The sequence below is a fragment of the Salminus brasiliensis genome, chromosome 20 (genome assembly GCF_030463535.1).
Source record: "Salminus brasiliensis chromosome 20, fSalBra1.hap2, whole genome shotgun sequence".
In the NCBI taxonomy this organism is placed as follows: domain Eukaryota; kingdom Metazoa; phylum Chordata; class Actinopteri; order Characiformes; family Bryconidae; genus Salminus; species Salminus brasiliensis.
Window position 1 is genome coordinate 5,842,908 of NC_132897.1, and position 22,167 is coordinate 5,865,074.

Here is a 22,167-nt window from a genome sequence, read left to right on the forward strand (position 1 = left end):
TCGATCAGCCAAGACATGTTCGGTCTCTGAATAGGGGATGCTAAGCTAATGTTGCTAACAAACGTACAACTGAAGATGCATTTTTATAAGATATGCCCAAAAAACGTCACATCCAGATGTTCATTTGTTTGCAGCTGACAATGGGTCTCATATATCAAGCATCTCAGATCAAGAGGACCTAGGATCTGGGATCACCTTTCCAAATCCTAGGATCACCTAGGATCAGAATTCTGAACTCTGAGATGTTTGATAATAAATTAATTAAATAATTTTTTTTTTTTAAATGTAAATGTGGTTTAAAACATGTATGAGTAATGTGATGATGTGCTTTTCTACGTAGGTGAATGGTGGAGGTATATACTAAAGAGGTATATATATATATATATATATATATATATATATATATATATATATATATGATTACAATTTTGAAGCTAGTAAACATATTAAACATGTAGCTCGATACATTTTTTAAGCAAAGAAATGAACATGTATTTCCCAAGATAAGATTGGTGACAGTCCAAGTCTAGTGTTTGTTAGCACCATTAGCCTAGCATCTCCCTTTGTAAACTAAAGAAGCAAACTTCCAACACCAACCATTTCTTGGTTGATCGACTGCATCTGGGGTCATTGGTCAATCACGCTAATTAACTTTTTCACTGAAGTATTTTTTTAAATCAGCAGATTAACTGAGAACTGGTAGGACTGAAAATCTGAGAGAAGAAAAATTCAATCCGACTACAGGAGGTGTGCAGACCGAGCAGGGTGACGCGGTCGTCAAGGCCAGAGGAGAATCTTCACAATACTCAAACACATCTCTTGTTTTTTTTTGGTGTTTATCACTGATCATTATCTTTTGATTGCCCGTGTACTTCATTTAATTAGTTCATTAACATCTTACACTAATAGGCTTAGCAGACTATCTGACCGGCATCCTCCTACTCATATCTCCACGGTCCAGTCTGTCTGCTTTCCTCCATAAAGCACCAAAGCTTTGGTGTAATTCTGATTAACACATGCTTTGATGCTCTGATTTGATAGACTCTCCACTCCCTGATGGGTGTATTCTTCAGCGGCGAAGTCAGAGCAGTGCTATGAGAGGTGTCTCGGCCTGAACGCGTGCCGCGATCGATAGAGCAGAGGATTAAAATTCAGCTGGAATCCTCAGGCAACTAATAAGCACAGCAAACACCAGCCACTTAGGCCAAGCGCCCTCAAACGAACCAAGGCAATTATTTTCCAGAAACCAGAACCTCGGCTAAACTATATGGACAAATGTTTGTGGACACCCCTTTTAATGAACGCATTCAGCTACTTTAAGTTGCATCTATTGCTGACGCACACAGTTTGTCTAGTCCCTGTAGAGAAGTACTGCCAATAGAATAGGACTGCCTAATGCCAGGCGTGGGCTAGAGGGGTATAAAGCCCCCCAGCACTGAGCTGTGGAGCAGTGGAAGAACTGTTTTCTCCGAAATGACGGATAGTGCTCCATCCAGTACTACATCCTGACTTCCTCACAGCAATGGTCCAATCAAATTTAGTAGAAAATCTTCCTTGAACAGCCTTGGAAAGCCTTTCTTTCCTGCTCCAAACAACAGCAGGATAATCTCTTTTTTAATACCCTTGATTTTAAAAGAAACAAGGAATGAGCAGGTGTCCCAATACTTTTGTCCACATAGTATAACTAGGCTTACCAATAAGTGAGAGTGAATAAGGATGGAGTTGATCTGCTGAAGAGTTCAGCAAAAGGGGAGGGCGAGAAGAACCCACCTTGTTGATTTTGTTGGTTTTGGGCAGAGTCTGGCTGATGTGCAGGTCCGTGTACCTGAGGGGGTTGTTTATGTCACACGGTACCGACTCGGTCCTGACAAGCTGACGAGCTGAGAATGGAAGAGAGGGGGGGGGGAAATAGTATCCACGGTAACTGCAGGCCGTTGTCCCGGTAACAGAAAAACAGTGGTCATGGTAACAACAAAAAAAAAAAAACATAACTTGACACGTTATAATTGAAGGGTGCTACACAAAGATATTATAATATGTTTATATGAGCCTGTTCCACGAACTGATGAAAAAAGTGTCATAACTGATTATGTAGATGTGTGGAGTCGATTCCCTGAGTGCGCTATGAAAGTCTGGGCGTCAATTGGTCTTGAACAGGTGTCAGAAAGCTATAAGCAGGGCTGACTGCTGCTAGGCAGCTATACACACTCTCAAAAGTAAAGGTGCTACAAAAGGTATGCAGCGCGGAAAGCCATAGAAGCAGGAATTTTGCCCCCCATGAAAAGATATTACACTGGGCAACCCTACAACCCTACAACCCTAATTCTGCCAAAATACTCCATTAATACATTTATTAGGGCCCCTATCAATCACAGGCCCTTAGAGTTGTCCTATTTTCCCCCTATACAACAAGATAGACCTACTTTTAGGTCCTCAAACATGCATGTTTGTCATAGAGATCTATAAAGAAGTGTGGGGGATCTTTTAAGAACCTTCTCTGGATGTTGGAAGTTATTTACCAGTTTACAAATTCTTCACAAATCTTTATAAAATGACAAAACCGGTTCCTTCTAGACCCAAAAGTGGTTCTTCTATGTCAGTCAGCGCTGAAAAAGCCTTTTGTAGCACCTTTGTTTTTTAGTGTAGGTTGCCGAGGAAAGTCTTTCCAGAGGAAATCCACTGTGACGCCTGCCCTCCAAATGTCATTAGCTCGCCCACAAACATACATACATCGATTGCATTACCTTGAGTCGTTCCTTGATCTTCAGGAAGGTGGAAGAGGGAAGAAAGTGGGAAGGCAGGTACAAAAGAGGGTGAGAAAAAGAGGCCAAAAACGAGAGATTAGGGAAATTGAGAGGAAAGTAAAGGCAGAGAGTAAACAGTCATACAACACCTACAGTGACACCCCATGACCCCTTTGTGCCCCATTTTAGCGACCTTTATGTAAGCCGTCAACCGCCGCTTGATTTAGGCTGTGTCAGTGTGTCTTTGCTATCGTAACGATGGGAAAAGTACGCCTAGCACGGCTTGAAATGCACAAAAGACATGCCCACATGTCCAAATGTTTGTGGACACCCCTAATAATGAATGCTACTTTAAGCTGCACCCATTGCTGACACAGATATGACACAGATACACACACACATAGCGTGTCCAGTCCTTGTAAGGAAATACTGGCAATAGAATAGGACTCTCTGAAGCAGATAAACATGACCCTATTAGCATTATGCCTAATGCCAGGCGTGGGCTAGAATGGAATGAAGCCCCCCAGCATGTGGAGCAGTAGGGATGGGATGAGTTGGGGTGATGATCACCCAACATCCTGAACTCCTGGCTCTTGTTGATGAATGCAATCAAATTGAATCCCCTTACTTTCTGAAGAAACAATGAATAAGCAGGTGTCCTAATACTTTTGTCCACACAATGTACTTCAGAAGCAACATATTTAGGGCGTGTCAGTGTGTCTTTGCTATAGTAACGATGGGAAAAGTACGCCTAGCGTGGCTCGAAACGCACAAAAGACATGTACTAGATATCTTAATTAATCATGGGTGTGTTTTGGCCGTAACATGCTTGAGTGTTTGTATTCAAGGATAATAATTAAAATGAATAGATTAGCTCAGAAAAGTGATGCTCGAAATTGCGCAATCGATCCATGGTTCGTATGGAATTCTTCTGCAATAATAACCAGCAATAATAATCCCCTGTCCCAGAAAGGTGCCCAAAATCGGTCCTGTCTGCGAACTGTGTAGCGCTGCGTAACCTGAGTCATATTTGTGTTAAATCCTGTAGTATTACTCTACTGCCTAAATCCGGTTCTGTATCTTCCAGCTTGTCCAGAAATGCACACTGAAATACCAATTCTCCATAATGCTGCTTTAACAATAAAGAAGCTAGAGATGTCCCGATCAAGCCCTCCGTTCAAATCCAAATGTCTTAATGCTGAGTATCAGCAGATACTGATCCGATCTCTGTGTGTGTATAAATAATCCAGCCCCACAGTTTAGATCAGATGAGCTGCTGATGAATCCGTTCAGTAACATTTTTAGTATCAGTTTCTATAACGAGACTTTCTGGACTGATTGATTTAGTTTAGTCGAGACTTTTCTCAAAATTATAGTGTTTAATATCTTCTAATCCAGTCTGACTCTCCTCCCTGACCAATCAGCTCCCAGCTCCTTTACAACACTGCAGTCTAATCACTTCCTGTGTGTAAGTGTGTGTAGTGGTACACACTCTGGACTGATATATGTGGTTGTTGGTCTGCTGGTGTGTAATAACTAGGTTATAGTGGGTGAATGTGCTGTGTGTGATTTGGGTTTATATAGCGTGTGTGTGTGTTAGCATTAGCGTTAACCTCCATACTGTTCTGAATGGGATCTTCAGTGCACAAACAGAGAAAGGCGAGCAATTCTCCTGTTGGCAAAACGGAGCGTTTCAGTGATGCTTTTAAAAAGGGTCGGATATTATTGGCTGTTTTCATTAGCTCCATTGTTTTCATTAGCTCCACACAGCAGAATCTCAACTCTTTTATTTATTTACCTACTGAGAACGCCCGCACTGCTGCAACCGGAAACCTGGAAATTATGGCTCTTAATGTTGCCTTTAAGGACACCAGATGGTGATCTGAACAGTGTGGTTAAAATAAAAACTCAGTACTCGACTGGGATTAAAATAGCCGGTACCCGATCCATTAAAATATGCCTGGATCAGTCCTGATCAGCACTGTAATTCATACAGCATTCATTTCAATTTTAAGCAAAATGACAAAATAGACCCTGGGAAAGTATAAAACGGGGAAAAAAGGTGAAATACCTTTAAACGAGTCTCTTCCTCCTCGATGGTAGATCAGCAAATGGCAAGGAGGTGCTTCTTTGGTACATTTATTGTGGCACTTCAACCTATCAGACACAAAGAAGAGCCAAGAGTTTAATTTGCCAATCCATGCACTCAAGTAAGAGAGCGCCTACAGCAAGTGAACTGCCTTGATTTCAATATTCAAGAAGTATGATATTATAAGACGTTTAATTTATTTAAATCATTTGTTTTTAATGATAATTAATATCATCTGAAACTCCAGGCGCAATTCAGAAGACAAAGAGGGAATTCAAAGGGGGTCTTTTAATGTGCTTAAAAGCAAAACAGACACACTCAGTATATTCAGCTCTTCTTTATTCAGACTCTAATGTCATCACTTCCAAACATATTCGGAGGTGTTTTTCCTCTGCAGCTCATTGGCATTAAATCTGGCAAGACGCCAGTGTCCTTCAGCACTAAAATCAGGCCCCGACCTTTGCATTAAAGCCATGTCCACTGATGCGGCAGTTACAGGCATTTTAGTAAAAGCACACTATGAGAGGAGGGCTGGACAGGAAAGGTATAATCATCAAGGCTACATTATTCGAGAGGTAGCACTACTAGAAACACTGGCTTCAGCTATCTACCGAAAGCATGCTTCACCCAATTCTACATCATTTTCTTGAATGCTACAAGTCTGCCTCACATCTACACTGCATGCCCATATGTTTGTGGACACCCCTTCTAATGAATGCTACTTTAAGCTGCACACACATAACACACACATATCGTTTCAAGTCCTTGTAAGGAAATACTGCCAATAGAATAGGACTCTCTGAAGCAGATAAACATTAAACCCTATTAGCAGTAAACCTAATGCCAGGCATGGGCTACAGTGGAATAAAGCCCCCCAGCAGTATTCCACTAATAATGCAGTAGGGATGGGATGAGGTGGGGTGATGATCATCCAACATCCTGAACTCCTGGCTCTTGTTGATGAATGCAATCAAATTGAATCCCCTTACTTTCTGAAGAAACAATGAATGAGCAGTTGTCCCAATACTTTTGTCCACGTAATGTACTTTAGAAATAACAGATTTAGACACGAAGATGATTTCTAGATAGTCGATTGACTGAACACTCTCACTACCAGTTAAGATGGTCTTAACACTAAGATACTGTCAAGATACCCTGATGTGTTAGGGGGACACTCCTCTAGTACTACATAAATGCCCATACATGATGCTTAAAACTCAATCCAGAAATCCCAGTAGCTAGAAGATAAGCCCTTGGATATGAGAAAGTAGTAGATATCAATAAAAGCTTAGAGGTCGTCCAGCTATCAACTCAATGTATGAATCTAACTAACTGGACTAACTGGAGAGTTAAAATGTCGAGCCCACTGAAGTATTCCTGGTCCTGCAAGACGATAACCATCTCAGAAACCTCATTCCTTCTTCTCTTTTTATTATTTTGAAGTACCAAAATAAGTGCACAGCATGTGTGGATCACTGACAGCACGAGGACCAAGAGTAAATGGAAGGAAAGCAGGTCATGAGATCGCAAGACCAGAATAAGTCAATTATAGAACTAGCCGAGCCTTTCGGGCATGCAAAAATCAACAGTCTCGTACGTCATTAACAACAGGGACAGCGCTTACACACTCAGCATTGGGAAATGACCTGATAAGACACAGGAAGTGGGTGCTACGGTGAGTGAGGCGAAAAATGCTAGGGCCTCCAGCAATCAAAGGCCAAATATAGGATTGCAGCAGCTGCCAGGCCAATTTTCTGTCCAGTAGGTTCATTTACTATGTTTCCGGTTAGTGCTGTTATGGCTCTTTACGATGGCCTAAAAAAATAGGCCCACGTTGATTCTTTCCTTCCCTTTCCACCCAGCAAAAACCTGTTAAAAAAAAGAAGACTGACTTTGCATGATGTCTTAACACCGCTGAAAATCAGTGGAAAAGTAAAAGGCAGCTGAAAAGACGTTTAGAAAAAGACGTCCCTCTATGTCTAAAGTTGACATAGTTTTCGGGTTGCATCAGCAACTTTAACCTTAAGCGTGTGACTGACCCTAGACCAAATCAGATGGACTAAACACAACCCAACTGTCAACACCTCTCTTTCGGCCATGGCAGACCACATTTAGCCCAAAAAACAACGTCCATACGATGTCTGGTGCTGTGTGGGTTGTTTTTTTCCCATTCAGCTAAGAAAACCACATTTTCAACCAGATAGGAACCAGTGGGGTGGCTTCTGCTTTGTGCTAGAAGGCCAGCTCCAATCAGTCAATCAATCAATCAATCAATCAACCAACCAACCAACCAACCAACCAACCAACCAACCAATGAACGTTTATTTAAGCTCAGAGTACACTGAGGGTAATTTGGATTGAAAATGCAAAAGATTTGTTAATATAAAATAAAACAAATAAAATAAACTCCCTGGAGAAACAAATTAGGTTATTTAAGGTGGTAGTAACTTCAGGCTCCTACAGATGGCGCTGCACATCCCTACAGCGTGTGTGACAGAGTTAATAGATTATCAAGATGTGGTGAGTGCAGTGAGTGGAATTAATGCATGGCTAAAAGGAATGATTGCATTTGGGTGTGGCCCAAGACCATAGCATGATGGAAGCAGCTAAATTTGCAGGTGTATGGAAGCTTACGGTCATACGGGTCTACCAGCAGTGGCAGAAATCCCACCAGTCTACAGGAACTTCACCTTAAAATTGTGACCGAAAGACGAAACTGATGGACAGGGACTCCTGGATGCTTTAATGGCTTGTGAATAAAAAACTTCACTTCCAGGCAAGAACTGCTTCTAGAAGTCAGCGCAGGACCTTCACCATCAATTTCATTACTTTGTGCTAGCAGGCCAGATTCTGCTATGATGAGTGGAGCTGGGGCTACGAGAGAAGTGGAAGAACTTAGTTCTGAACTTGGAAGGTAGCGATGGAATTTTTAGGACATCGGACTAGGAGCACGAGGGACTTCAAGCATGTTGCTCTTGTGTAAATGCATTTTTTCACAACTCCAGTTTACAGTCAGCGTATGATAATATGGAGTTTGGGTGTAAGAAACTGTTCAGAGGTCTTGGATTGTGGTTGGTTGGAGGTATGTAGAGGATGCCTTAAAACACCAACCCATCAACGTCCAACGCAGCAGAAGTATAGGAGAACGACAGCTTCTAGGTGGGGAAATTGGATGAGAGTTTGAGCCAGTGTGGGTCAGCAGTGAAAGACCTAGTTACAGAGTGAAAGTGTGTTAGATGATAAAGGCTTTGACTAAGCTGGAAAGCATTTTGGTGGATTGCTGGAATTAAAATTCCTTGTGCTTGAATCCAGGGTTTGAGGCATTGAGGTCAGATAGGTAAGATGCTGGTTGGGTAAACAGTTTTATTTTATTTATTTATTTATTTATTATATATTTATTTATTCTATTAGCTCATTGTGTTGGTGGTGTATCGTAGGAATCCATGCCTAGCGACACAATATCCACAATATATCAGCCATGAATTGGATCAATGAGACTTAGGTGTCCATGACCTTGTCTTAGTGATTTCTCAGACCACTTTTGGTAGGTGCTGACCACTGCATACCAGGAACACTCCACAAGACCAGCCTGATGTTCTCTAGATGTTCTGACCCAGTTGTCTCGAACATCAAAGAGAAAGTGGCTCAGATTCTTATGCTTGCCCATTTGTCCTGCTTTTAACAACAACATTACCTTTAAGACCTGACTGTTGACTTTCTGCCTAATATATCCATCCTTTGACAGACGCCACAGTAGAATCAGTGTTTTCCACCTCACTTGTCAGTGGTACTAATGTTGTGGCCGATCAGTGTATAGAAAACATGACTCAGGCTTTGTGTAAGCTTCAAAAACTGCTGGAGTCTAAACAGTGATAACCCTTTTTTACACCCTCTCAATTTCTATGTTCAACGCATGCATTCAAAATTTGCTCAAATTCAGGTTGACATTCAACACTTTTGAAACTGCAGAACTCTAAAATCAAAACAACACTTTTTACACCCACTGCTCATCTATATATAAGGCATGACAGCATTCCTTATTAAAATGAAACAGGTGAAGAAATCCTTAGATTCGGAATGACAGTCAACGCTTTACATCCTTTTTTTAAAACTGCTGGACTATAAAGTCAAAACAACTACTCCAGGTTCTCCAGAATCTCCACATCAACCTTAAATAACATCCAATTCTGTCTAAAAATGGAGCAGAATCCAATCAGTCAATCAACCAACCAATAAACATTTATTTAAGCTCAGAGTACACTGAGGCTAATTTAGATTGAAAATGCAAACATTACATTAATTAATATAATATACATTAAATAAAATAAACTCCCTGGAGAACAAATTAGGTTATTAAAGGTGGTAGTAACTTCAGGCTCCTACAGATGGCGCTGCACATCCCTACAGGGTGTGTGACAGAGTTCATAGATTATCAAGATGTGGTGAGTGCAGTGAGTGTAATTAATGCATGGCTAAAAGGAGTGATTGCATTTGGGTGTGGCCCAAGACCATAGCGTGATGGAAGCAGCTGAATCTGCAGGTGCATGAAAGCTTACGGTCATACGGGTCTACCAGCAGTGGCAGAAATCCCACCAGTCTACAGGAACTTCACCTCAGAATTGTGTCCGAAAGACGAAACTGACGGACAGGGACTCCTGGATGGTTTAATGGCTTGTGAATGAAAATCGCTTTGCTTCCAGGCAAGAATTGCTTCTAGAAGTCAGTGCAGGTCCTTCACCACCAATTTCTGAAAGAACACTCCATATTCTTCTGCTTAAGAACCGCCCCTTAGGTGAGATGAGTAAGGGGAAGATTGGAAGCTGTGATATTGTTTGACATGAAGCTGAAGTGAGAGTGAAGGCTATACTGTATGTAGGGAGGAGGGGCTGTGGAGGAGGAGTTGGGGCATGGTCCATTTCCCCAAAATGAAGCTTGGTGGCACTTTGGCATTTAGTCAGAAAGTGAAAATAGCCTACCGGCCACTTCATTAATACAGTTCATTATGCTACTCTTGGACGTATCCTGTCCAGTCTAAGAGGCTCTGCTCTCATTTTTTTTTTACCAATGGGAAATCCCTCCACTCATACATGCCCCCCGCCAATCTTCCTCCTCATGCGGTGTATGGAATATGCTCAGTAAACTGATGATGAGACTGTAACACTTTAAATAGACCATAAATTCAAAACAGCTTTTTTATAAGATATAATTCCCACAACAATCCAGAGGCATTTAGCACACTTACTTGCAGGTTTTGCACTTCAGGCCGAATAACATTCCTTTCCCGCAGACTATACAGGTCTGCGACATCCAGTACTTGGTGGAAAATCTGCAAAACACACAAATCGGGAGGATTTTAGATGTTAACGCACTGTTAAAAAGCAGACCATCAAACTCTATCAATTTCTGGACCAGATTTCACTCCGAAAGATCTGGCTTGACCTTCTGACTGCAATTTCCAGCCTCCAGCAATGAAGGAGCTGAATGTGTCAAAGCAGCAGTCGTATTTACCCAATAACCTTTTCATTGAGAGACAGGCTATACGCAAAGATAGGCGCTCCTCCTCGAATATTCAATACAGAGTAATTTAATTGTGACTCAGCGTCTTTCAATCTCTCCTAAACGCCCAGCTGTGCTTCTGCCATATACGACGGGCCAAAAGCCTTATGGCTACATCGGAGCCGTAAGATGGTTATCATTCAAAATAGATACGAGGCTTATAGAGTTTTGGGTCCTCGTCTGTCAGTCTGTCCATCTTGCTCTCTTTTCCGCTCATATAAGCAGGCACATAGACTATGTGCACAGCAATAAAAAGGCCATTGAGATGTAGCGCTGGAGTTCTTTGGCATGAACCGACACTGACAGCTAATGGAACATGACTAATGGGCTCTGACAGGACTGAAATGTCTTCATTTAGGCTGGGTTGCATTGTGTGGTAAAAGCGAAGGCAGATCCATCCCGCCCACGCCTCCACACTTAAGATCTGTTTAAACAGTTGGAAACTGACTAAGGCCCTCGCTCGTGTGCCTTTTTTTTTTTTTTTCAACCTCATCTGTGTTAGTCGCACAGGTCATCAAAGACGGATGGTCAGAGGTGGACTTCAAATCTTCAGAAAATTGGACCCCAATTAAGCAAACCGAAGAGAAAGCTGAAAGGATTGGGTGTTCTGAATCCAGCCGTCTTTTCTCAAATGGCCACTGTGAATCTCAAGGCAAAAGCACCAAATATTTGTCCTAGGCATTCCTATTCAGTGACTGGGCCTCTACTCTAAGTGTCCTCATAACCCTCCAGCGCATGTTCTAAAAGGTCAAGTGTCCACATAAACAGACCACTCCCAAATACAACTGCGGAAGCAGAAAAGTAATCATTTCCTTTCATGTGCCCCGGCTGGAGACTCATCACCCAGATGTTTTTTCGCCTTCTTCTTGCGTGCGGCCGCTGTACCTCGTCTCCGTCAAGAGCGGCCTCCGTACAGAAGTATAGAGTGTATCTGCTTAGATTGGTCTTGGTCAGGTGACTTGTCCTCAACATTACTTTGACTCAGTGTTGTCTCAGAGCCCAGAGTAGGACTCGGAAATGTCCTCAATGCTCCTTTATTATTTGAGCTTTTTTTTTTTTAAAGCCCCAAAAGCAGAAGCTGAAGCAGCTCCATGCAGTGTGCAGAGCAGTCCTCCTGGGTTAATGAGTGAGGCCTTTTAAATCTACAACTATGACACGCATGTGATGTCCTGTGCCACTTCCCAACATCAGAAATGCAAAGCAATTTCAGACAGATAGGTAGATACACCATATTGACAAAAGTATTGGGACACCTGCTAATTCACTGTATTCTTTTGAAAATAAGGGTATTAAAAAAAGAGTTTATCCTGCTTCTGTTGGAGTCTCTTCTGTCCAGGCAAGCAGGCTTCAATTTATTTCAATGGAACTCAATGTAAACACAATTTTAATCCCAAGTAATTTCTGAGTATTTCAATTGATCCAGTCATCCTGAAATGCAGTGTACAGACCACCTGCCAGGCAAAAATGGAGACATGGGGCTCTTAGTGCCTCAGCAGTCCAATGCACTACCACTATGGCCTGAGGATCCTGAGTTTCAATCATTGGTCATGCTACTTAGCCATCCGCAGCCAGAGCCTGAGAGAGCACAACTGGACATACTTTGGACTTTGGATGAGTAGATGGTGCTCTCTCTACTCATCACTCCCATTGTGATGCTGGTCAGCACAGGCATCTGTAAGCTGATGTAGTCAGAGCTGGGGAGCCATGCTTCCATCTGAGCACATTAGCTGCTTAGCACAGTTTAAAAAGAGGCGGTGGCTCACATTACATGTATCGGAAGAGGCATGTGCTTGTCCTCACCCTTCTAGTGTTGGGAGCACTGGAAGTGATAGTAGGAGGATAGTAGGGGGAGTCCTGATGAGTGGGTGGGTTAATTGGCTCGGCTGAATTGGGCAGGAAATTGGAAAATGGCATGTTTTCTAAAGCCTAGCCAATTCATTTGCTGTTGGTTTAGCATGAAGAGGTCAATTACTGCTCGCTTGGTGAAACAAGCATCAATACCTGGCATAAAAACCTGTAGATAAAAGAAGTACAGATGCAAACCTCTGGATAAAGAATGCAGATCCAATGTAAACGTAATGACATTTGAAAAGTACACCAAAGCAGAAGCATTAACCCTCGTCTTCAAAGGGTTAAGCTCTGTTAAACAGCACTTATTCCTCCCTGTTCTCTCGCCATGGTTCTCTACGCCGCGCCAACCGTCTACCGTCGTAACTGTGAGATGTGTGGCATTTGGGAAAAATCGTAGATTCAGTTCATGCGCAGACGGTCAAGGCAACCAGACAACCACTCACTTTAATTGGTCTGACATTTTTAACTACTCCACCACACACTCACACAGGTGAGTAGGCACATACACACACACTGACATACACACAGACGCACTGTTCTACGGCACACTTTTACTTAAGGTATAAATGCTATTATTTTGCCATCAACCCAGACTGTAAGATTCAGTTTACAGGTACGACCACAGACAGTTTACGTTCAGCAAAATGCCTCACACTGGCCTCACAGACTCTCAACACAAACAGAATTTGCCCTCCGTCTTTAGCCCATTCGTGCAGTGAACACACACACACACTAGTGATCATCGCTGCAATGCTTGGGGAGCAGAGAGGGTGAAGGGCCTTGCTCAAGGGCCTAACAGTGGCAGTTTGTTGAGCACAGGTATTGAACCCACAACCCTGTCATCAATAGCCTGGTGCTCTAGCCATTGAACTACCACAGCCCCAAATATACTGTTCCCATGCCGAGAGTCGAACCCGGGCCGCCTGGGTGAAAAACAGGAATCTTTATTGTTAGATCATGTGCAATAATGCAGCAGCTGTACCAGTAATTTGTCACAACCTCCGTTTTTTACTGATTATTGTCATCATGTGAATCTGGCACTTGCTCTTTACCTTGTATCCGAGTTTCAAGATGAATGGACCAATAGAAATGCTCCAAAATGACTTGGAATAAAATCCACTGATCCTGTAAATTGCCATTTCAGAGATACAAGGTTTTTGCAGGGCAGTGACACATTGCTTCCCAAACCATCTCAAAAGGCTCAGTGAGGGACAGATGGTCTGTAGGTTGGCCAGTGGTTCATTAGGGTCATCACTTAATGAGGCTTTAACTAGGAACGGAGAAACACTTAATGGGCCGCAATAATTGCTGCATTTTGTGATTAGCATACAATTAGCGTACTCAGAGGATGTTACCTGTGTTTAATGGAGTTGCCCAAGTCTCTGCGAGGGATCTGAGGAGACCAGCGAGGAACTGACAGTGTATCTGGAGAGAGAGAGAGAGAGAGAGAGAGAGAGAGAGAGAGCAGTTAGAACACTAGAAAGGTGCATTTTCTGAAGGAAACACAAAATGGGCGTGCAGTGTAAAGGGTTCTCATTTACAGTCAGTTGCTAGGCCGCTGCTAAGTGATCACTAGTGTCAAACTGTTTGCTAAGTGGCTGTTATGGTTTGCTACAAAGTTGTTTAGTGATTGATAAGTGGTTGCTATGGTATCCCAGATGATTTCTAAAGTGTTTATAAAGGCTGCTAGATGGGTGCTATTGGGTTGCTGGGTGGTTGCCTGTTAGGGTGTTGCTAAGTGGTTTCTATGGTATCTCAGGTGGATGCTATGGTCTTGTGGCAAGGTTGATATGTGGCTGCAACGGTATCCCAGATGATTTCTAAACTGTGTCTAAAGTGTGGCTGCTAGATGGGTGCTATAGTGTTGATGGATGGTTGCTATGGTGTTGCTTAGTGGCTGTTAGGATATTGCTAAATGGTTGCTATGGTATCCCAGGTGGATGCTATGGTCTTGTGGCAAGGTTGATATGTGGCTGCAATGGTATCCCAGATGATTTCTAAACTGTGTCTAAAGTGTGGCTGCTAGATGGGTGCTATAGCGTTGATGGATGGTTGCTATGGTGTTGCTTAGTGGCTGTAAGGGTGTTGCTAAGTGGTTGCTATGGTATCCCAGGTGGTTGCTATGGTGTTGTTATGAGCTTGATATGTGGTTGCTATGGTATCCCAGAAAAATTCTAAAGGGTTTCTAAAGTGTGGTTGCTTAATAGGTGCTATAGCGTTAATGGGTGGTTGCTATGGTGTTGCTTAGTGATTGCTAGAGTACTGCTAAGTGGTAGGGTGTTGCCAGTGTATTTGTATCATCATTACAAACTTTTGCAACCCAATCACTCCTATAGGGAAAAAAAACATTTATCCATCCCAAGAGGGCAAGAGGATGCAGATCTGTGAAATTCCATGGTCCAAAGACGGTGTAACCTCTGGAGCAACACGGAGCAGAAGAGCGGAAGAGCGGAATAATGGAAGAGCGGAAGAGCAGAGAGGTTTTGAGCACAATGAAATATTAAAGCCACTAAAGCAAACAAGTACCATCAGCTTTAAAAAGCACATTTATCTTTGCATTTCTCATTAAAACCTAATGAAATAAAGTCGTTAATTATCAGATGATTACAGTCCTAACTGCCTGATAGAATTTCTAATAAAGAAGACAAAGGGCAAAAACCTTTTAACCTTTTAGAGCGGTATGGAAGTGTAAGCCATCAGCATCATTCTGCCATGCTAAAATGCTGCACTGCGTAAACAGGCCGCAATTAGAGAGAATTATTATAATCGGTGGTCTGCTGTCATCGCTCAAATGGAGGAAACCCAATAATATCTGAATAGAGACCAGTTAGACAATAATTGTGTTTGCGTCCTGCAGCCCTGTTAGTTCAGAAGGACATTCATCTAATTGAAAGACAGTCCCTGGTCAATTATAGTCCATTTGTTTATGATTAAGAGCCTGAAGACATGGGGCGAAGACATGGGGCCAAGTTTGCAAACAAACACACACACACACACACACACACACACACACACACACCTCTCGATCAAAAATGAAAATGAAGAGAATCTTATTTTCACTCGAACATCTTCATTAAAAGCTGTTTACAGGCTGCTTGGCATTTCAACACAATGCCGTACTGACTGCGTTAACCCTTGAATGGCAGCCGATACATCATATTGCAGTCCGCCTCGTGTCCGTTTAAGAAACTCTGGGTTTAAATAGAATTTTTGCCTCTGATTCATCAAAATAACGAGTAAAAAATAAGCTTTTTTCTACATAAATGTTAACGCTGCTGCGCACTGAACTGACATGATTAGACTGGCAACCTCACCAAAATACCCCAAACAAGCCAACAAGCCATGTTAAATGTTGCATTTCTGCTCCTCTGATGAGAGTAGAGCACAGTTTAAGTAGCCGCTGTTCACATATAACAGCACTGAAGTTAAGTAGCAGAGGTCAAGTACGTGGACAAGGCCTAATCCACTATGTACAGAGCATTATAAATGCAAGCTCCTGCAGATGGCGCTGCAAATGATGATCGGGCAGGTCATAGGGGGAGTCCTAGTGAGTGAGTGAGTTGGTAAATTCCCTTAGTTGTCCAGATGGCGCTGCAAGAGGATGATCAGGCTATAAACACCTGTGGGGTGTGTGGTGGCATTCATAGATTGAGAAGAGGTGGATGTAGTCTCACAGTGCAGTGAGAGTCTCGTTGGATGTGTGGAAAATGGGTCGTAAAGCAGATGTTAAAGATCGACTGACTGTATTTGGGCGTGGCCAAAGAACATAGTGTGAAGGAAGTAGGTGAATCTGCAGGTGTATGGAAGCTCGCGGTCATACGGGTCTACCAGCAGTGGCAGAAATCCCAGTCTACCTCTTGCGTGCCAATCTGCTCCATATGCTGGGATTTCTGCCACTGCTGGTAGACCCCTTTGACCGTAAGCTTCCATACACCTGTAGATTCAGCTACTTCCTTTAGACTATGTTCTTTGGCCACGCCCATATACAATCAGTCCAGGTGTTTATAGCCTGATCATCCTCTTGCAGCGCCATCTGGACATGCAAGATGTGTCATTTTCAGTCCAGGAAGCTTTTCACCCAAATTTCTCCCCAATTTAATCTAAGGCAATTTACCAACTCACTCACTAGGACTCCCCCATGACTTGCAATGCTTCTAACTCTAGGAGGGTGAGGACAAGCACATGCCTCCTCCCCACCTCTGATACATCATCCAAGAGAAGCCTGTGCCAGCCAGCATCACAATGCGAGTGCCCAATGAGAGGATCAGCCAATTGGGCCCTCTTAGGCTCTCTCTGGCTGCTGATGGCGAAGCACCGTGGCCTGGGGTTCGAACCCGTGATCTCCTTAGTCTGTTCTCCTTGGTTTTTGCAATACAGTGATATATGCAAGTACTTCACATCACTGTATACTATTACTGATATAATTACTGATACATTATTGTGGATAATGTGGACGTTCTGTATCGACTGGCACTTTTTAAATCCAAATTTCTCAATAATATTACAACATGCTTTTGTTATTGCCCACAATAACCGCATCCTCTAAAGGTTAGAGTAGCACCGACTGAGATTCCTTGTGACTGAATCTGTCAATGTGCATTTCCCCTGCTTTACATGAGTCTGAAAGCCAACGCGTCTCTGCTGACCCCGCTGTTCTGCTCAGCTGACCCTGGACACAAGGAGAAGCTAAAAGCAGCGAGAGTTTTGAGAAAACAAGGCCGGATCTGGGGTCACACCCACAAAGAGCCTCCAGAGCAAGACTGCTGCTGCTGCTGCTGTGGCAGGATCGGTTTCTTTGCCCTACACTGTGACACAGATCTCTGCTAAAGGAGAAGCGATGACGCTGATCCTAGACCAGGATGCTTATGTGGATATCCGCTCTGAGAAAATAATAAAAAGAAAATGAGAATTCAGGTTGTCTTTGAAAGCGGCAGTGCCTTAGGTGAGAGCGTACAAATAAGCTGACTTCCTGGGGTGGCTCTGGGCCGGGGGTAAACCAAGTCTGTCAGTCTGGGAACATAAAACACATAAAGCAGTTTTTAATGAAACATATACACAACGTCAGGTGTCTCAAAATAGAAGCACAGCTGCAATGTTCGACACGTGTGACCCAAAAAGACTGTTTACAGCAGTAAAGGCAGAAAATCACGTTTACAGCAGTCAATATTCAACATAAAGACTAAATTATATGATTAGTGTTTGAATAGGTTTACATTAGGGTGCCCAATGAGCATTAGTAAGAGTTAGCATGGCTCAGCATAGCGCTAATTTCCCTCATGAATTCACAAGTACACAAACATATCTTCTGTTAAATGATATGGTTCTTTCCTTGAGTTACTTTTACTAAGGTAATAATCATCTTAAAGAAACTAGACTTTATCTGCCTGTTAGCTTAGCATTAGCTTGAAAGTCTCTTAAATTCACCAGCTAGCCTAGCATTAGCTTAAAAATCACAAATTCACCTGCTAGAATGTGTAAGCAAAAGCTTTACGTTTTACAAAGAACTACATACTGTACATGTCCTAAACAGTATGAAAATAAACGAAATAAAAATAAAATAAAATAATAATAAGGAAAAAAAACACATAATTAGCTGAGCTAGCAAACTAGCCAGTGACCTAGCACTAGCTAGCTAAATCTTCTAACTAACCCTCTAGCTAAAGTAAACTCAGAACAACTGCATTATAATTGTGTGTGTGCAGGTTATATGTGGTGCTAGCTAGAGCTAGCTAGAGCTAGCTTGTGCTAGCCAGTGCTAGCTGGCCAGCTTCAGAGTTTGTTTGTGCTAGCTGGAACCTTGAGTTTTCAACTTAATATTCACCTAGTGCTAATCCCCTCACAAATTCACAGAAAATAAACTGATTTTTAATAAATTATAAGGTGCTTTCCTTGTGTTACTTTAAGTTAATATTCATTAAATAATATTAAAGGAAAAAACTCCTACTGCTCCTGTTTTACTGAGCTTTTGGCTGCCTGTTAGCTTAGCATTAGCTTGAAAATCACATTAGTTCAATCGATCAGCTAGAATGTATAAGAAACAGCTTTACTTTTAACGTTTAAAGAAATCATGTTGTTCTCAACAGCTGAAATAAAAGGAAAATTAATAAAGAATTAAAAAAAACAAGGATTCGCTGAGCTGTCAAACTAGCAGGCTAATTGTCTTCGGGTTGGAAGCAGTTTTTATTATAGTACATAAATAGCTACATTAAATTACTTTAAGTTGCGGTTAAGTGCAATTACTATAGTTGTATTATGTAAAAAAAAAAAAAAGTAGTACTTTTACATTTCTACACTATATGTCCAAATGTTTGTGGACACTTCTTCTAAGAAATGCATTCAGGTACTCTAAGTTGCACCGATTGCTGACACAGATGTGCAAAGTCACACATACAGCTTGTCTAGTCCCTGTAGAGAAGTACTGCCAATAGAATAGGAATCTCTGGAGCAGATACACATGAACCTATTGACACCATGCCAATATACCCCTTTAGCCAGGCATAGGCTAAAGGGGTGTAAGGCCCCCCAGCACTGAGCTGTGGAGCAGTGGAATGGTGTTCTCTGGAATGGTGGTTGGTGCTCCATTCACTATTTTTGGGAGAGTTGGGGATGATGAGGTGGAGTGGTGATCATCCAACATCCTGACCTCACTTTTGTCGCTGAATGCAATCAAATCCTCACAGCAATGGTCTTCCACAATCTAGTAGAAAGCTGGATAAACTTTTTTAATACCCTTGATTTTGGAAGAAACTATGAATGTCCCAATACTTTTGTCCATAAAGTGTATATAGCTGCAGGAAGGGTTTTGTATGATTCAAAGAGCCCCTTTGCCCCTTGTTCATTTGAATGTACTGTGTGAAGGGTAGTAGCATTACTAGGACGTAACAGAGGGGGAAAGTAATTGGTTGTAATTGGTTACTTTGGGCACCACTTCGGGCACATGGACTAGTAGGATCTTCCACTGTGAATGAAAACAAGCATAACTGGCTCTTCCTCAGCCCCTGCTTCCTGTCTCCAGCTTTCTGTGCTGGTGTTTCCTAAATCACATTACATCTGCTAATTAAATCCCCAGCAGCCAATGAGGTCATCAGGTGGAGTGGCGCTTGCTCATTCGGAGAAGCGGGTCAGTGTGAGAATAGCACAGTGACTGGAGGAGACATCCGGAAAGAGGACGCGGCGAACAGGGATGTTACTGACCGGTTCTTATTACTTACGGGATTTCATAAAGGATGGAAGCCCTGCAGTCAATCTATTCATTACTGTGTTTGCTATATCTCGATCTCTCTCGCCCTCGCTCTCTCTCTCTCTCTCTCTCTGCCCTCTTAATGAATTTCAAACTGCAGCCCTTTTCCTTTTCTTATTACTGGCATCTTCACTGTTCCACATTCATACTTTGTCTAATGCATTAAAACTTGTAGGTGTGTGTGTGTGTGTGTAGAAGAGGGATATATATATATATATATATATATATATATATATATATATATAGAGAGAGAGAGAGAGAGAGAAAGAAAGAGTATGTACATGTAATTGAAGCACATGTTCCATGGATGATGACTAATTGGTGAAAGCTGTGTGAAAAGCTGTGAAAAATGTACAATCCTGCTGTTACACTTGTAATGCAATATAATACAATTCCTGGCTTGCTTGTTTCCATGACAACCCCGTTAGTTATTTTCTTCCAAAATGTAGTCAATTAAAAGACTAAAATATTAACAATTAAAGCAGCAATATGCGAGAATTGCCATTTCTTGCTCCTGGTCTCCCTCTACAGTCAGAAAGTGGAATACGGGCTTTGAGCCACCACTTAAGGACACATGCATTTCTGGACAAGCTGAGAGACACAGAACCATCACTGAAAGTGGAAGAAGCATGTGGACTGAGGTGGTCGAGTTATACTACTGGACATCCCCAAAATAAACTTCATAAGCACTGACCTGTCAGTTCACCAAAGTTACGTAGCGCAGTTTCTGATTTGCAGAGACCAGAGTAACAAAGGCACGCCGCTATTCTTCCTGTTACAGGTTAGAGGACCATAAACATGATTTTAAGGTTGTTAGGTTAGGGAGGAAATACTACGTAACGTTGCTTTAACTAGTTGCGAATAAATCTAAACCAGCCTTTCTCAGAATTAAATCTGATTGTATTTCTCAAATACGGTTCAGAGCAGTCCGAGACCTCATTTCACTAAACCAGTTATTGGAAATCGCAGTTAGAAATTAGAAGGCCAGCTTTAGGACGAATTTAAAGGTGCCAAAGAAATGCATTTACCCACTATGAACATTTTAAGTGCTTGTTTGTTGTATAAATGATACTGTGACTTTGGTTGGAGTGAAAAAACCCATGCAAATGTCATTTAACAAGCCTATTTACCACCCTGTTATTTTACCTCTGAATGAAACAAACAGAGGACTCGTGATTAAAAACGATGACCAGATTGAAGCTGAAATGTAAAAAAATAAAAAGCACATAAAGCATTTAATTTAAACTAAGCTATTTAAGAAAAGCACGGCTAATTAGTTTAAATTAAAGGAACAGAGCTTGGTCTGGAAAGCATCAACAAAACAATGCGAACTTTGAAAGTCAGAATAATTGCTGGAATATTTTATGCGATGGCTGCTTACACAGTGTATTAAATAATGAACCGAATATGGTAACATTGTGCTCTGGACACAAAGGTTTCATTTTAATACCAACCAGTTTTTCTTTGTGTTCTCTAGGCAATGTATTATGAAATGCGGTCAGACCTCACACAAGTCTTCCTAATACCTGAGCTTATGTGTTTTTTTTTTTCAGGTGTATGTAATTATTTCAGCTACGGCACATAAACAAGATATTTACTGCATTAAACCAAACAGTAGGTTTTCAAACCACTATCAAACTGGCCAGAGTTTCATAGACAAATCCTGTAATTTGAAATATAATGGTGGGTCTGCAGGGATGAAACGGATTACAGCGAGAAAGAGAGAGAGAGAGAGAGAGAGAGAGAGAGAGAGAGAGAGAGAGAGAATGACAGAGCAGGTATTGTGATAATTAGATTTGCGCTAAAAAGGAACAGTGCGTTAAGGCTTTACCTGGCATCCTCACACACTCTCCCAGCTGGTGTGTGTTCCAGCTGAAGGCTCCAAAAGCACCAGTTTGTGGATATGACTTCAAAACAGGTTACCCATCAGAAACTGAGAGAGACTGCACTACAGCAACATGCTCTGACTGGGCATCATCTACTGCAACGAAGTCTTCAAAAGACCAATCTCAATCAGTGCCAACCAATCATCACGTCTAATTAACCTCTTAAAAAGGCTTAACCCGCCGACGGGCCACAAATCAATCACTGTGAATACCTGCGTTACATCTATATAGGCAGTCAAGGTACCATATTAAAGATTAGAATCTCTCATTTTCATCAACTTTGCCATTTTATCTTTGATTTTATTCTGAAAAGAAATAATTGGTGGCAAAATACCTTGCCTGGAAAACGTTTATAAAAAAATATTAGTTACAGCCATTTTTAGCCAATGTTATACGATGATGTAAGCCATTATACTCTGTAATGTACAGCTACTATGGCTCACAAACAAACACTTCATACCGCTGTGCAGATTAAACACAATCACGTTTCTGCAGTAAAATGTGCTATTTTTAATTTCTGAGAGGTTGGAGGACTTTGGAGACTCCAAAAGGACACTTGGAGAAGCTGCTCGTTCATTGTCAACTCCAGCTTGAATAACGTCCAGTCTTCACAGTGAAAGTAGACCCATGGTGACACAAGATTCTAAGCAAAACGTGTTACCATTCATGTTCAAATCTACATGGACTCCTAACTAGTCTACCACTACTAATATTACCACCATTAACTACCATTACTCTCACTACTCTTACCATCACTACTGTGATTTTATGATTATACGTTATATTACACCATGATTATTG

The 22,167-nt window shown here is 41.8% G+C and overlaps 1 protein-coding gene across 2 annotated transcripts in view; it reads right to left on the reverse strand.

Annotated features, from left to right (window-relative positions):
* The window catches only part of ksr2 (kinase suppressor of ras 2), a 138,860-nt gene that overhangs the window by 47,975 nt on the left and 68,718 nt on the right, over window positions 1-22,167 (reverse strand). For both annotated transcript variants that reach the window (XM_072664716.1, XM_072664715.1), the window contains exons 7-11: window positions 13,596-13,665; window positions 10,076-10,159; window positions 4,816-4,901; window positions 2,745-2,762; window positions 1,771-1,880 (exon numbers count right to left, since the gene is read on the reverse strand). In XM_072664716.1, the coding sequence (XP_072520817.1) occupies window positions 1,771-1,880; window positions 2,745-2,762; window positions 4,816-4,901; window positions 10,076-10,159; window positions 13,596-13,665 (368 nt within the window). The remainder of the gene's footprint in view (window positions 1-1,770; window positions 1,881-2,744; window positions 2,763-4,815; window positions 4,902-10,075; window positions 10,160-13,595; window positions 13,666-22,167) is intronic.